Raw genomic sequence first — 15,055 nt, 5'->3', positions numbered from 1 at the left:
ACGTTTAATTGGAATTAAACTACTTTGCCACACTGAAAAGACCGAACGTGCAAGAAACCTTCCCCGCCCGGTGGGAAACCGCCGTTGGGCCAACTGGGCAGGCCTTACTACTTACTATTTATGCACACAAAAATAACCACGTGTCTCGCCCTCCTCAGTTCCTTTTCTGAAACAGAACATGTGGTGAGTATTACTGTGAAGAGGACAGCATGATTGCATTGTCATGCGATCTGACATCATCAATATTCCAACAGATATTTCCCATGAGTCACCATTACATTAAAGGAAAATGAACAAAATGAAAGTATATAAACACCACTTTCGTTATGTGTTTTTTGTTAGTTAGTTTGTTTGTTTTTTTGTTTGGCCAGACCAGTAGCAAAAAAGTAGTGTGCGCTATTGTAACCATGATATATGGTGGTTGAGAGCGAGTGAATAGATGGTCCGTCTAAACAGACTTGTTTTGACATGTCTTGTTTTAACTGGTCTGTCAACTTTTGAGAGCTGAGTCATGTGTGGAATCTAAATCACATGGACATTATGTGGTAAACAGATGTAAACTCAGTTACTTGTTTAGCAAATTAACAAATATGACTTTAAAGTTTTTTATGATACCAATAATATCATGGCAATGTGTTCATTTTCATTTGTACTCGTCAGCTGCCCCCTAGAGGCTTCAATGAAAAGGAAAGCATATTTTGAAGACCATATACAGAGTTATTATACCAATTCAATTAAATCAGTATCAACAGTCCATCTTTAGCATTTATCAAAATCCATTTACACTGCAATAACAACTGCCTAAATAATGTTATGAGAATAATAGGTATTCTATATACAAATTTAAATATAGAAATATGAAATGTTGGGGGAAATGAAATACTGTTATATATTCTAAACTAAAACCGCCAGTAGGTGGCGGTGTTACATCAAATTCTGTGAGCATCGAATTGTGTGACCGTAGTAGAGGGTCATAAATATGAGCATCATAAATAATTTGCTTGTCATATTGTGAATTAAACCTGTCCCTAACCTTACCCGTATCCACCTCAATAGCAGCAAAAGTGTTTTGCAATACAATATTAACAAATAAGTACATTATAGTTGATAGATAGTTGGAAAAAACAATTGGGACAGGTTTCATAGCAAATTCATAGCCGTTTGTATAGGGATCTTTCAAAATAGTGAAGCAACTGCTGAGATTCTGCAACACAAGACTTTGTTTAAGCATCACTTAATGATGCACAGACATCAATACATCAATGTTACTGAACACAACAATGGTGACAATAAATAGATAAACTCAAGATTACAAAATAAATCAACAACACAAACTGCTAAAAGATAAATCCAACAAGTATCAAATATTCATGCTGCATTGCATGCTGGGGATCATAGAACATACTGTATGCACTGTACAATTTGCTAGCATGTTTTATCACAATGCTAACTTGAATTAGCATGTTGGTAGCATGTTTTAACCCATTTGAAACATGTTTTAACAGGTTGGCATGAATTCATGTTGCTAACATGAATTAGCCTAATGCTAGGGACGTGCAAGGCTGCGCTCTCCAGTAACTTTCCACACTCCACAGGCGCCGCATGCAATGTTTTAGTCAGGAATAACAACTGCAGATTATGAGTTACCTGCGGTGAGTCCGACATAATGAATCCAAAAAACACGACACAGCGAATGCCGGTGGTAAACACTCGTGTTCCAGTACTCGTGCATGAGTTTTGGGAGGCGTTCCTTTGAAATGAGCTGTGAAGGAGGGGGGCTGTTCTTACGCATGCGCTCATTTCAAAAACTCAGTAACAGTTTTTGGATTCTCAGTCGACGAAAAGATCCTCTCTATCACCTTTAAAGGGTAATCTATTTTCTCAAAATAGACACTTGTTTTATCTCTCTCTAAAATGTGTGAGTTGCAAGGAATCAAGTATGGTTGAGAAATGCAAAAAAATACCTTAAGTAACTACCACATGTGCAAATAGAAATATATGAATGTAAGATAAAAGACTTCTCTATATTCATGCATGCTAATCAGCACAGTCATGAGACTAAAGACCTGTTCACACCAAGAACGTTAACTATAAAGATAAGAATAAAGATAAATATTAGCATCCACACCAATTGACGATATTATGTTTAAGTGGCGTGCTGCAGTTTTGTCATCTGTTGGTTTAATCCCCCAAGCTCTTTAAAAATTGGTTGGATTCTAATTGGTTGTCAATGTTTTTATCATTCTTTAGCTGAAAAAAGTCATTCTGAAAGTGATTTCAACTATAAAGTTCCTCTGTCATTTTCATTGTGGTATGGACTTCCCCATTTTTTTAGAATTAAAAGAATTATTAAAACCATTTATCGTTATAGTGACCGACAGTTAGATGAACTTCACCCCCACAAAACCGTAAAGCACTGGTGTGACACAGCAGTGTAAGTAGCCTAATGTGGAAGTAATTGTAAGAGCTAAATCCAATGCTGTGGTGCTGTGACAGAATGTTTGGTTACTGGAATTGAAAATCTCATTGTTTTGTATGGTGTCAAAGATGAGGGTGACGTTATAGGGCGTCCAGCTGATGAAGAAGGCCAGTACGAGGGCTACGATGACATGGACGGCCCTCTTCTTCTGCATGCCCTGAGAGCCACGTCTCACCCGCAGGAGGATGCAAGAGTAACAGAACAGCATCATTAGTGCTGGAAGAGCGAAACCCAAAATATGGTAGAGCAGACGAGAGTACAGATGCCAAGAATTAGAATCAGAGGTGTAAAGCGGAACACATTCCATTTTATCCTGACTTCTGCTGTCCTTGACGGCCTCAAGGAATATCCAGTCAGGAATGGAGAGCAGAAGGCAGAAGAGCCAGACCATCAGGCAGCAACAGTGAATCACCGTGGGCTTTTTACGAGAAAACATCTGCACTGCATGGACAATGGACAGGTAGCGGTCAAGACTGATGCAGGAGAGCATGAAAATGCCACAGTAGAAATTGATCTGATGGAGAAAGATGACAATGAGAGACTGCATCTGATTCTTAAAGCAATATTCCTGGTTCAGTACAAGTTAATCTCAGTCAACAGCTTTTGTAGCATAATGTTGTTTAACACAAATATATTTCCTGAAAAAAACTGAAAATGATTTAAACAGCTATACAGCTCAAATAATACAAAGTTTTACAATAATAATAAATGTAAACTCTTTTATAAAAATCCTCCAAAAATAAATATAAAGGAATGTTCCTTTAATACACTTTTAAAATGAAAGATTCTTTATTAGCATTGGTGGTTCCATGAAGAACCTTTAATAAGAAACTTTCCATTGTACAAATGGTCCTTTTATATAGAGGATAAAAGTTTATATTTTTAAAACGTTCTTCCCTAAGAGGGAAAAAAATGTTTCTTTTAAGAACTGATCACTTAAAGTTTCTATGGGGAACACAAAATAGTTCTTCTATTGCATTGGTGCAAAAACAGCCTTTAGTTTTAAGAATGCACTTCCAACAGAATGTATATCCTATAGAATATTGTAATTAATATTATTCAATCACTGAAGATATACATAAAACAATAAAATAGAGAAGCAGTGGATCAAGCAGTGTACCACCAAAACTTCTTGGCCTCAGAGATTTTGCCCACCTTGAACAGAGCTCCATTCAGTTTGCAGAGCGCTGTGCCGAAGATCCACCCCTTCACTGCCTCTACAGCCCAGAAGGGCAGCGTCAGCAGCAGCAGAGTGTCTGCTAAGCACAGGTGAAGGATGAAGATGTCTGTAACGTTCAAGCTCACCCTTTTCTTCCACATTACCACCAGAACCAGCCCATTTCCTACCAGCCCCACTACCAGCGCCAGAGAATAAAGGATCGGAATGAAAATGGAATCAAAGTGCATGCTAGACTCCTGATCACACACAAGTCCTTCACCACAGCAGCCGTCTTCATAAATCTCACTGTAGTTTTCATTGTAATCAGCAGGAAAGTAAAAGTCTTCCATCATGAAGGTCACCTTTTTATCAACATCCATCTTCTGCAAAGAAACGTATATTAGAATTAGTATCTACTTCCACAATTTATTTTCAATACAGTATTTATTTATTTTCAGCTATAATTTTTGAGTGTTCATGAGTCGGTGTTTTAAATGTGAGATGTTGAACATTGAATGTGCTATTTTGTGTGTGTGGCAGCATTTTATGTGAATGTGGCGGTTTAAAGTCTGTTTAAAGTTTAAAGTTACTTTAGTTTATAGCTTACATGGGATGGAAATATACATTAAAATGCACTAAATATTATAGAAATAAATAAATCCAATAATAAATAAAATACAATGATCACTGATCATTTTCAAATGTAAAATTAGTACAACAATTAAACACTCATTAGAGCAATGATACAATGTGACCATTATGAATGTATAGCATGGATATATGAAGGATGGAGATAGATAGATAGATAGATAGATAGATAGATAGATAGATAGATAGATAGATAGATAGATAGATAGATAGATAGATAGATAGATAGATAGATAGATAGATAGATAGATAGTTGGAAAAGGGAAAATTTTGAAAGAAAGAAAACATACCTGTTTCTTTGTTTGTTTGTTTTTTCGTAATTTTGCCAGGCCAGTAGTGTGTGTGCTGTAGTAACCCTGGTAGATGATTATTGAAAGTGATAGAATAGCTTGAATATCTTGTTTCATTCTTACCAAACTGGGTCACATGTGTAAGCTAACCACAACAACATTATTGGTCTGTGTACTTTTGTGTTCATTCCTTTTCCCCTTTTTTTTAAAAACAATAAAATAAAATGATATACAGAAGATGTGGTTTCTTCTTTATTGATTCTACCACTAATGGACAGAATAAGCATAGGCTATAGAAACTATTTATTCTTATACAAGATTCTTATTTTATTAAAATAATATAGGGTAAAATTGGTTAACAATTGTCCAGGTGGATGATTAGCAATCCAATGGATCAAAATCATCTTGAATCTTTACTGAAAGGTTTGATGAAACTGACATTTGCAACTGACTTTCAAAAGAAATAACTCCTTCTTATAGTGTTAGATTAAAAGAAAACTGTAAAAATGTTTACTGCCAGTAGACGTGATCATAATATAAATTGGGTGTGGATTTATATTCAACATTGAAATTTAGATAAATCGCATGTCATAGGATGTCACAGCACAATTTCAAATGAACGTATCATTTGCAGCTCAAAACTTTTATATATATATATTTTAATATGTGTAACCTTCTAACCATTTAAACAGTGTATTTGTGTGAGCTGCTTAAACTCTATGTGAAATGTGTTGTATAACAAACTAAAACTAAGTAAACACAATAAAAAAATCATGTAATATTTTCATACAAACTATAATATTGTAACACATATGTTCTATTTTAGTTTTGTTTTCTCTCTGTTTGCCTTGTTCCCCTTTGCCTGTTCTTATTAGTTTCCTTGGTAACTCATTAGTTCATCAATCTGTAATACTGTTTAACTCCTTTTAGTCTGTGTATATATACTCCCTGTTTTTGTACAATTCTTTGTTTGTCTCATTGATGTTAACGGTTGTGTTTCCTCAGTTTCTCCTGCCCGGCTGTTTTAGAATATAATATATAATTGAAATACTACACAGAACAAACTGTCATATTCCTTAAGACAGCAATTAGGCTACAGGTCCAGTGATTCTGCAAATGGTACAGCAGCGTCCTTGATAACGTCACTCAGCTCGCTCTGGCTACTCCAGTTATCGCTGTATATTTTAGCCAACAATAAAATGAAATATGTTATAAAACACTACTCTGCCACGTTTTATTTTAATTTAAAAAATCTTAATCATAGCCTCACTAGCCTCACAAATGTGGTTCAGGCAATGCGTTCATTGATTATCTTCACTGCATGTATAGTATTTATAACAAAACAAAATATAAAACACAACCCTGCCTTTTTTTCATTTACATTTTAAAAATATTAAACATTTCTATGTGGTTCAGGCATACTCTGATTATCTTCACTGCAAAATGAAATATAACATAGTCTAAAACAAAACCCTGCCTCTTTTTGTTAAATGTCAGTTTTAATGATCAGTAATAGCTATCATAAGTATATGTAAAAGGTATACAAGCTATACCATAAGAAATAGAACAAACAATTCAGTCAATTGTACAAAGTCAGCGCTCTACGCTACAACAGTAAAGTTAAATAACCTAAATGTATAAAGTTATGAAACTTCACTTGCCCTCAGCCAAAACGATTTGCCAGGGAACAAATTATCGATTCATGACACCAAAGATCATCCCTTAGATATATAAAAGACAAATTATATGTGTTTAACCACTACAGAGACATCAGGGCCAGCCGCAAACATCAGAAGGATAAGCCGAGCTAAAGCTGTTCTCAGCTGGGTACATGAGTTTGCCTGGTGATCGCCATCTCTCGATGCATTCTCCATAAAAGGGGTGGATCAAAACACATCCAGGGATTTGAACTGTACTTGACTAGATGCGAACTTTGAATTGGAACAGTATTTGGACAGCGACTGATGACGCTTCACAAGTCCACAAGAACACAAGTACAGACAAGAACACATATTGAGAAATGGCTTAGGTTTCAGTTGGTCTATTTCATTTGCCTTAACAGTATCGCGCCAACAATGCACCTGAACACACTTCGTTTTCTGAAAATGATAACTGCATCGGGCTGAAACTAGCAAAAAACACTTGCGTTGTGTCTGGCTTCTCATTGCACCAGGTGTATGAGGGGGCCTATTTGTTAAAGGTGCAGTGTGTAAATTTTAGTGGCATCTAGCGGTGAGGTTGCGAATTGCAATATGGAAAAGCTATGGTGGCCAACACAGGACAAATATGTCATCGTCTGAGACAGCAGAGAGTAGCCAGTCAAGCAAACGTGCTGTGTAGAGCTGTTTGTCCTTTAAGGGCTACTGTAGAAACATGCCAGCCCAAAATGGCGACTTGACATGGGGGTCCCGCAGTGTATGTAGATAGAAATGGCTCATTCTAAGGTAATAAAAACAAAATGGTTCATTGTGTAAGGTCTTTATAAACAACTCTGAAAACATAGTATGTATATTAAATTGCATTTCTGTCAATAGATCCTCCTAAAATTTACATATTGCACCTTTAAAAGCACATTTTTGTTCATATTCATGGTGTCTCAAAATAGCAGTTGAGTACACTTAGATGATGTTCTTAAGATTATCTTAAGGAGTACTAAAGAAGAATTTTTTGTATATTAAGTATAAAATTAGTGCATGAAAATAGAGCACTTTAAGTAATTTATGAAACTTTTTTTTCACCTGGGAATCAGTGCAGTCATGGGAATAAAGCACCAAGAAAGATAACAATAAAGATGAGTATGAAGATAAATATTAGCATCCACACCAACAGAAAATAATGTTATGTTTATTATAAGTGGCCCACTGCAGTTGTCATCTGTCAGTTTAAACATTCAAGATCTTTAAAGTTGGTTGGATTGTGATTGGCTGTCAATGTTTTTATTGTTCATCAGCTGGAAAAGGACATTCTGGGAAAGTGATTCCAACTAGTTCCTCTGTGTTGTTATCCTTATATTTGTGGTGTGGACTTCCCTATAGTTAGTGACATTTCACTCCCATTAAAGCATAAAGGACTGGGTTGAAACAACAGTGAAGGTAGGCCAATGTGGAAGAAACTATAAGAGCTACATCCAACGCCGTGTTGCTGTCACAAGTTGTTTGGTTAATGGCACTGACGGTCTGGTTGTTGTGTATGGTGTCAATGAGGGTGATGTTATAGGGCGTCCAGCTGATGAAGAAGGCCAGTACGAGGGCTACGATGACACGGATGGAAAGCAGAAGGCAGAAGAGTCAGACCAAAAGGCAGCAACAGTGAATCACCGTGGGCTTTTTACGAAAATATATCTGCACTGCATGGACAATGGACAGGTAGCGGTCAAGTGATGCAGGAAAGCCACATTACAAATTGATCTGATAAAGAAAGATGACAATGAGAGACTGAAAACCCAAAGTTGGTTCTTAAAGGGGTAATGACATGGAATTTCTTTTAATTTTGATATGTTCCTTGAGGTTAACTTATAATGTTTTGTAAAGTTTTTTTGTAGTATAAAATGCACATATGTACACCAAGGAAATCTAAATTTTCTAGGGGGGGGCATGCCCCGTACCCCCTTAGCAAACTGCATCTTCTGACCTTGGTAATTATGAAACCCTGCGTTTGGCCCGGCTTATATTCTATCTAATGAAATCTGAGGTAAACGTGTAAATGTGCGCACTTTTGGACAAAGTTTGTATGTGTATGCACTGTGATCAAAAATAAAGGGGACCAAACGCGATTGAATGTAAAGGTTTGTATCTCTTTCTATTAATAACTACTGATTGATTTTGCATTTCTATCAGAAATTAAGAATTATTAGTATCATTGTAGATAGTGTTGCAAATATCTAAGCTATCTAATACTTCAAATCTCAAGGTTAAATCTGATATTTTTTTTGTAAAAATGTTTACAAAAAATGACATATATATATATATATATATATATATATATATATATATATATATATATAATTTCATTCTGACCCGATCTGTTTTTAAGAAGCTTGTCAGCAAACAGCCAGTTATGACTGGTACACGGTAATGCACACTTCTGTCTTCTGTTCCAGATGTGTACTACATTATTATTATTGTTATTGTTATTGTTATTATTATTAGCAGCCTATTTTTTCCTGCTTAGTCATATTTAAATGTTCTTTCTAATCAGAATACAAAAAATTGGTAACTGTAATTCAGTTATTCTGTAATTCTGTAAACAGTTACGTCAAAAAAACAAAGTAATCAGAATACAGTTACATTTGGAAAATTGGGTATACTATAAGGATTACAACGGTTTAATTTAAAGCTAAATAAGTTAGTATTTTGTAGCCTATATTAAGCGCTACTTGTTTATAGTTCCTGGTTCTGTTGCCAGTCATGACTCACGTGAGCCACCTGCTGGTGCATGTGGAAATAATCATTCTACAATCATTCTCCTCAGACGCAGGTTGAGGCTCAACTAAGTTATTAATTACGATGCTTCCAGTGTCTGGAAATTATTTTGTTTTCAAATAGGGAAAAGGAAACAACATGGTTGAACAGTGCAAATTATGGCTTCCAAAAGGCTTTCTTAACATCCAACTTAAACATTTAGGCCTACGACTAACACAGAAATCATGTTAGCTAAAATGTAGTGTTCCCTTTTGAAAGGGAACTCAACTCTGCGTTTACCACTTTGGGGAACGTCACACGTGACCCGGTGTCTGAAAGCCAACTATCCAACAACTTCAATCTCTGTTGGCCGGCGACAGCCTATGACGTAATATGGCGTGACCCGGAAGTATATAAGGAGCGCCTAGAGAATCCGTCTTTCGGGTCTGTTCTGTCTGATCGCAACTATGTCGACTCCAGTAAGGGATTCCATAATATGCCTTACAAACGTTCAAGAGAGTGTGTTCATCTGTGTCCCAGGTTTTTGACACTTGATATACACATTTCTGAGTGTTTTCTGTCTGGAGAGGAGCACGCATAGACAGTGCTTGAGGGTGCTGTCTGTGTGTTTGTCTGTCGTTTACTGTGAGCGTCTCTCTATCGGGACGCTCCGTTCTCGTTCGGCACTCTTCTCGAGGGAAGAGGTGTCCGCATCTGCACCTGGTGATTCTGGCCCCGTATGTGCTGAGGCAAAACGGCGGCTGCAATCATAGGGCTCGCAGGTGAGCTCGTTGGGAAGTTTGAGAGAGTTGTATTCTCTCTCGGCTTCCCTGGGGCTGACGAGGATGAGTTGTTGGATGACGATGACGTCCGTGTTTGATGTCATTGCGTCCGGCAGCGAGCGCTCCTCTGGCTGCTGTGTATGTGGAGCTGCTGGTGTTTTTGGGAGGCGCTTTTCGGTAGGCTGCAGCTGCCATGAGAACGCGTTAAGAAAGGGGTCGCGCGCAGACGGCTCGACAAGCGGTTCTTTTCTCTCCATAAATGCTGCAGCTCCCATAAACTTTCCATTCCTTCCTGATCTCCTCGTTTGAGATCGGGAGGGCATGGAAAACCCCCTAGCCATTCAGATTTGTATCTGAGCCCAGACAGACGGGATGAGGAAGAAGCAAGAGTGAGATGGGTGATCGATTGTAAACACCATTGCGTCTGTAATCGATTCCCCAGCTATATAAGGGCGATTTATTTCTACCCTCTTCTCTTCTTCTTTCACCTCCTATATTAGGTAGTGCATTATATATATATGCTTATTTATATGCATGTATATATATTTTATATCATGCATAGATACTACCCATAGTGCCCATAGTGAATATTTCTGTCGGACCGCTTTTTCGGTTTGATAATGAGAGGATCTTTTAGGCTTAAAAGAACCCTAGATTCTATCCTTTTTCAGGGAAAAAAAAAAAAAAAAAAAAGGGAGGAGGTGATCGATCACTTACACCAGTAGCATCTGTAATAGATTCCTTCTCATTGCGAGAGGTGACTTTGCATTCGCCCTCGCCCCTTCTTCCTCCGCCTCCTGAGTTTTTGGTTTCATTTTACATGCTCAGGTGCTTTTTTAACAGTCAGGCTGATGGCTGGGCCTTTGATAATATTTTTCAAAGGCCGCCTTCTGGCTTGATAGTGAAAAGTGCTTTTAGGCTTAAAAGAACCTTTTATTTTCATCCTTCTTCATGCAAGAAAATGAGGAGAAATCTATGAGATCTATATTCATTCTATGAGCCGCAGGAGGTAAGCTGGGTCTATATTTTTATGTTTATAAAAAGTGTAGACCTTGTTTTTCCTGTATAGCTTTCCTGAGCATGTAGTCAGTAAAGTTAGAAGGGGTTCTTTTTGGGCAAAATAACTGAATCATTAGGTAGTTGGCTATTTTTCAAATGCAGGCCGCATTATGGCCGCTAGTTTGTAGCCTCCTATATTAGAGTAGCTTCTCAGCTAATACTGTTAGTTGGTTTAAGTTAGCACTCGTCACTTCAGTTATTTGTGTGCAGGTCGGCTTTAATCAGCCGCCTGGCACTATTGGCTTGTAGTGCTTCATTTTCTCCTCATATCTGAGAGGATTTAAAGCGAAGCCCAGGCTTTGCTTGGTCCAGTAGGCCATAGCTAGTGGCTAGGCTAGAGCTAGGTTAGGTGTTTGTCTACTACATCACCCTTATTATTACTATCCCTTGTAAGTCTTGTAAGGTGCATTCACATGGCCTCGTAATTCCTGTAGTTACGAGATTCCTGCTTGTAAAAAGCGTTCACGTCCTCATAGAGCTCGTAATTACAGCTTGTAAGATGGGAGTTTTCTGAAAGCTCCCAGATGTACCACGTGGCTGTTATACCACCTGACCGCTGTAGATTCATTAGGCGTTGGTTGTAGTGCCATAGAAACACATAATTCCCAGTCAAAGGACGTGAACCGCTCCGAATACGTCACGTGTTGTCATCTCAAGATTTCGGTAAATACGAGGGTGCGTGAATGCAGCATTATATTCAAGTTTGAGCTACGGTGCTAGTATTTAAGCCTCCGTTCTCAAGGGTTCAGCACAGATCTACAGATCTGTCTGGTGAAAGCATTTATTCTGTTTGGATGGCATGTATTACAAAGCATTTATTTTTGCTTTGGGTTCTAAGCCTTGGCCCTACATACATAAATATATGTAAGCTTACTCTAGTGCTGCCACAGGTTAGCACCTGTTTCTATGATAGCAGGCTGTGATTAGCCTCTATCTAAGAATGTGGTGTTTTGTACTCCCCGGTTAGTGTTTCACTGAGTGCATCACCTGTTGGATTGCACACTCAGGTTGAGTGTAGAGAGTCTTATTTCTGGTTAGAATTAAAGATGATCTCTGTTAGCTCCCAGTCAGTCATGACCACAGAAGCTGTTTTACATATACTGTAAAGATTGTTGGCTCTTTATTGTTAGTCTCCTAAGTACAGCTTGTATCTTGGGCGCTGTTGGTATATGATCATGAGTTTGCTCACGTATCTTAGCACTGCCTCAGGCTTATGCTCATGTTGTTTGAGGTGGTAGGCCTTGTAGGCCTCCCTTAGACCATGTTAGCATATTTATTGTACAATGTAATTTTTGGTAAATTGCCTGTTAGAATGTGTAGGCTTAGCTCAGGTTGTTGTAGCTAGTTACCCACAATTATTTTGTTGGGTCTAGAGCTGGACCCCTTTGAGCTTGGTCCCAATTTATGACCACTGGCTGGCGCCACATGTTGCTAAAAGTAGTAGGCCTTGCCAGGCCTGCTTTTCAGTTTTCATGTTGACACAGTTGGGTTGGTTTCTATATAACTCATCACCATGGATAAGTCATGATTGCCACTAGCTGACGCCACGTGCATACAAGTCGTAGGCTTTATAGGCCTCCTGTGTATCATGTTGGAGTTTGGCTAAGTACTCCTCTCTATTTGACAGTAAAAGATGCTTTTCTGAGTACATTTCTGAGTGGCTTGCCTCTCAGAGTAAGTTCTTGTATTAAACCGCTCTGCTGTTCAGTTTTTATGCATTTACTTCCTTGAGCATGGTCTCCGTTAGCTCTAGTTGAGCCAAGTAGTTACCTTGTTTATAACTTGGTTCTGTTTTGCTCCTAGAACTTTAGTGGTCGCTAGCTGGTGCCGCGTGTGACAGGTAGGCCTTCTGGGCCTCCGTTAGGAACATGCTGGCATGTACCATTTACACTTCTTTACTAAGAAGAGTAAAGGGAATTTTATGCCACTGGCTGGCCAGGGCTCCAGGTGACTTATTAACCTCCTTTGCAGTTCGGTTATTTGTCCCGCCTGGAGCTTGATAACACTGCCACGAGCTGATGCCACATGTCTGCTGAGGTTATAGGCCCAGCGGGCCTTCTATAGCACGCGATGTTGTACTCCTCTTGCTTTAAAGAGTAAAAGGTTATTTTACAGAGTACACTGCTCGTTGGATTGTGTTGGATGGACTGCTTTGTGGGCACTCACAGTTACATAATCACATGGTTGATTGTGTGCCCAGCATGTTAGGTTTCAGGTGAGTGGCCTTATAGGCCTCCCTTGGAATACCACCATGGTTGAGTTTTCTGGTGTGATATGTAGTTCTTTATCTAGAACTTTAGTTATGTTGAAGGCCCCTTTCCGGCCTCGATGACTATGTGCCTACAGTATGGTCTATCTGTTAGGTGAGCTTCGTACTTCCCTTTGGGTTGTCTGTGTAATTGTGCTTAGCTCCCTAAGCTGGTCATTGGTCGTAGACTTCTATGAAGTCTCCCACTGAGATCAGCCCCAGGCTGGTTTGTGCTCCCCTGTATCAGGGTTTCTAGCGCACAGCCTCCTCAGTGCATTAGTCAGACACTGAGTAGATCCTTGGATGAGCGGATTATACTCCCTTCAATACAAGGGTTTATAGCGCTCAGCTGAATTCTACTCTCCAGGATGCCCATCTCTGCGCATGGGTTTGAGTTGCTTACTGTTCATTCACAGTCGCTCTTACCTGCTCTCTTCTCTGAAGAATGCGTTACGGAGATTCTGTGCAACAGACAGGGTTGGCCTAGACTAGGTTTGTCCTTCAACAAATCAGTTCGGCCTCCCTGGTGGCGCTGAGGGTGACTTTGTTCCCCTCTAGTGACTGGCCGAGGTTCCTTTCAGTTTCCTGGCCACATTCAATTTAAGGTACCACTTTTCTGCGGAAATGTTGGTCCCAGAAGCTTGAGCAGCCTTGGAAGGCTTTCTGCGGAAGGCCTCTTTTAGGCTCAGCTTGGGCTGTTGGCCGTAGGGAATGCCGTCACTGACAGCCTTGCGTGACCCGAGGGGGAGTTGCTTCCGGCAGTTTATCTGAAACTGCTGGACGTTTGTCTAGCCATCTTTGGCATGCACTCTCCTCGAGCATGGCGGCATGGGTATATCATTCCCCAAAGAGGTTAACGCAGAATTGAGTTCCCTTTCAAAAAGGGAACGTCTCAGGTTACGCATGTAACCACGGTTCCCTGAGAACAGGGAACGAGACTCTGCGTTGCCATGCCTCGGGCTGCCTGCTGAACAGTCCCTCAAGACGATAAGATACTGACTGATTCTCTAGGCGCTCCTTATATGCTACCGGGTCCCGCCTTATTACGTCACAGGCTGTCGCCGGCCAATAGAGATTGGAGTTGTTGGATAGTTGGCTTTCAGACACCGGGTCACATGTGACGTTCCCCAAAGGGGTTCTCAGGGAACCATGGTTACATGCGTAACCTGAGACGTTTGTTTCTGATTTAAAATTCAGTAGTTTGTATAATCGCAGTTTTACATACGTTTTTTAGTGAAAAAAAAATTAGCTGGAAAATGTAGAAATTAACATAAGAGTCTCCACAAAAGGGAACTCTCACCGCTAAAGTCCAGGGTCAGTCAGTGAAATTAAGAAAGATCACAGCCTTGATCAACATGTATTTTAAAATAGACTAATATGTAGACAGTGAAAACTTTACGTATTTTTTCTTGTACATGTTAAAGAAATAAAAAAACACTCTGTAATACCATACTGTAGCCACTAGATGTCTGTATAGCACATGCATACATACATACATACATACATGGCTGTGCAAAATAGTTGGTGAAACAAGACAAGATTGCTTAGTTTTAATAGTTTTATTTTAAATTCATAATGATATAGCTTTTTACCTGACTTTATTTTCAGATGTGACCTTAAAGGAATCCAAAAATAATAAGATTACATTACTTTCATATTGTGGTGCTTGGAACTGTATGTGCTCTAGTCTTTGTACTTTACTGCAGTGTAGTGTTCTTCTAAATACTTTAAGGATGCCATCATCTTGAACAACAGAAAGGCCTGTGCATAGCACAGGACAGCACTCTTTAAACTGGCAAACACATTTTAATACGTGATCCACCCCAATGGCTTTGTCAACATAGACTGTGTATTTTAAATAGACTGGTTTCTTAGAAAGTTCTATGTAGGTAGTGATATTTAACCTTTCAATCTATGGTAAGGACTTCTGATGATATGCACACAAAAATAACCACGTGTCTCGCCCTTCTCAGTTCCTTTTCTGAAACAG

At 39.0% G+C, this 15,055-nt stretch overlaps 1 protein-coding gene across 1 annotated transcript; it reads right to left on the bottom strand.

Annotated features, from left to right (window-relative positions):
* Positions 1–1,746: 1,746 nt before the first annotated feature.
* On the bottom strand, positions 1,747–4,753 carry LOC125244150 (C-X-C chemokine receptor type 3-like). Its single transcript, XM_048154164.1, has 3 exons — positions 4,577–4,753; positions 3,635–4,021; positions 1,747–2,993 (listed from the first exon to the last, which is right to left on the bottom strand). The coding sequence occupies exons 1-3, from the start codon at positions 4,691–4,693 to the stop codon at positions 2,382–2,384; spliced, it is 1,116 nt and encodes a 371-aa protein (XP_048010121.1). The 5' UTR covers positions 4,694–4,753; the 3' UTR covers positions 1,747–2,381.
* Positions 4,754–15,055: the final 10,302 nt, after the last annotated feature.

The sequence above is a fragment of the Megalobrama amblycephala genome, linkage group LG13, assembly GCF_018812025.1.
Source record: "Megalobrama amblycephala isolate DHTTF-2021 linkage group LG13, ASM1881202v1, whole genome shotgun sequence".
NCBI classification, from domain to species: Eukaryota; Metazoa; Chordata; class Actinopteri; order Cypriniformes; family Xenocyprididae; genus Megalobrama; species Megalobrama amblycephala.
This window is presented reverse-complemented; position numbering and strand designations above follow the sequence as displayed.

What these genes read in the sequence shown, in the direction of transcription:
- LOC125244150 (XM_048154164.1), bottom strand. Translation starts at nt 4,693, where the DNA reads ATGAAACAAGATATTCAAGCTATTCTATCACTTTCAATAATCATCTAC. An exon ending in ACAAACAAACAAAGAAACAG is followed by an intron (nt 4,022 to 4,576) that starts GTATGTTTTCTT and finishes GTTTCTTTGCAG; the next exon opens with AAGATGGATGTTGATAAAAA. An exon ending in TGAATGGAGCTCTGTTCAAG is followed by an intron (nt 2,994 to 3,634) that starts GTGGGCAAAATC and finishes TTTCTCCATCAG; the next exon opens with ATCAATTTCTACTGTGGCAT.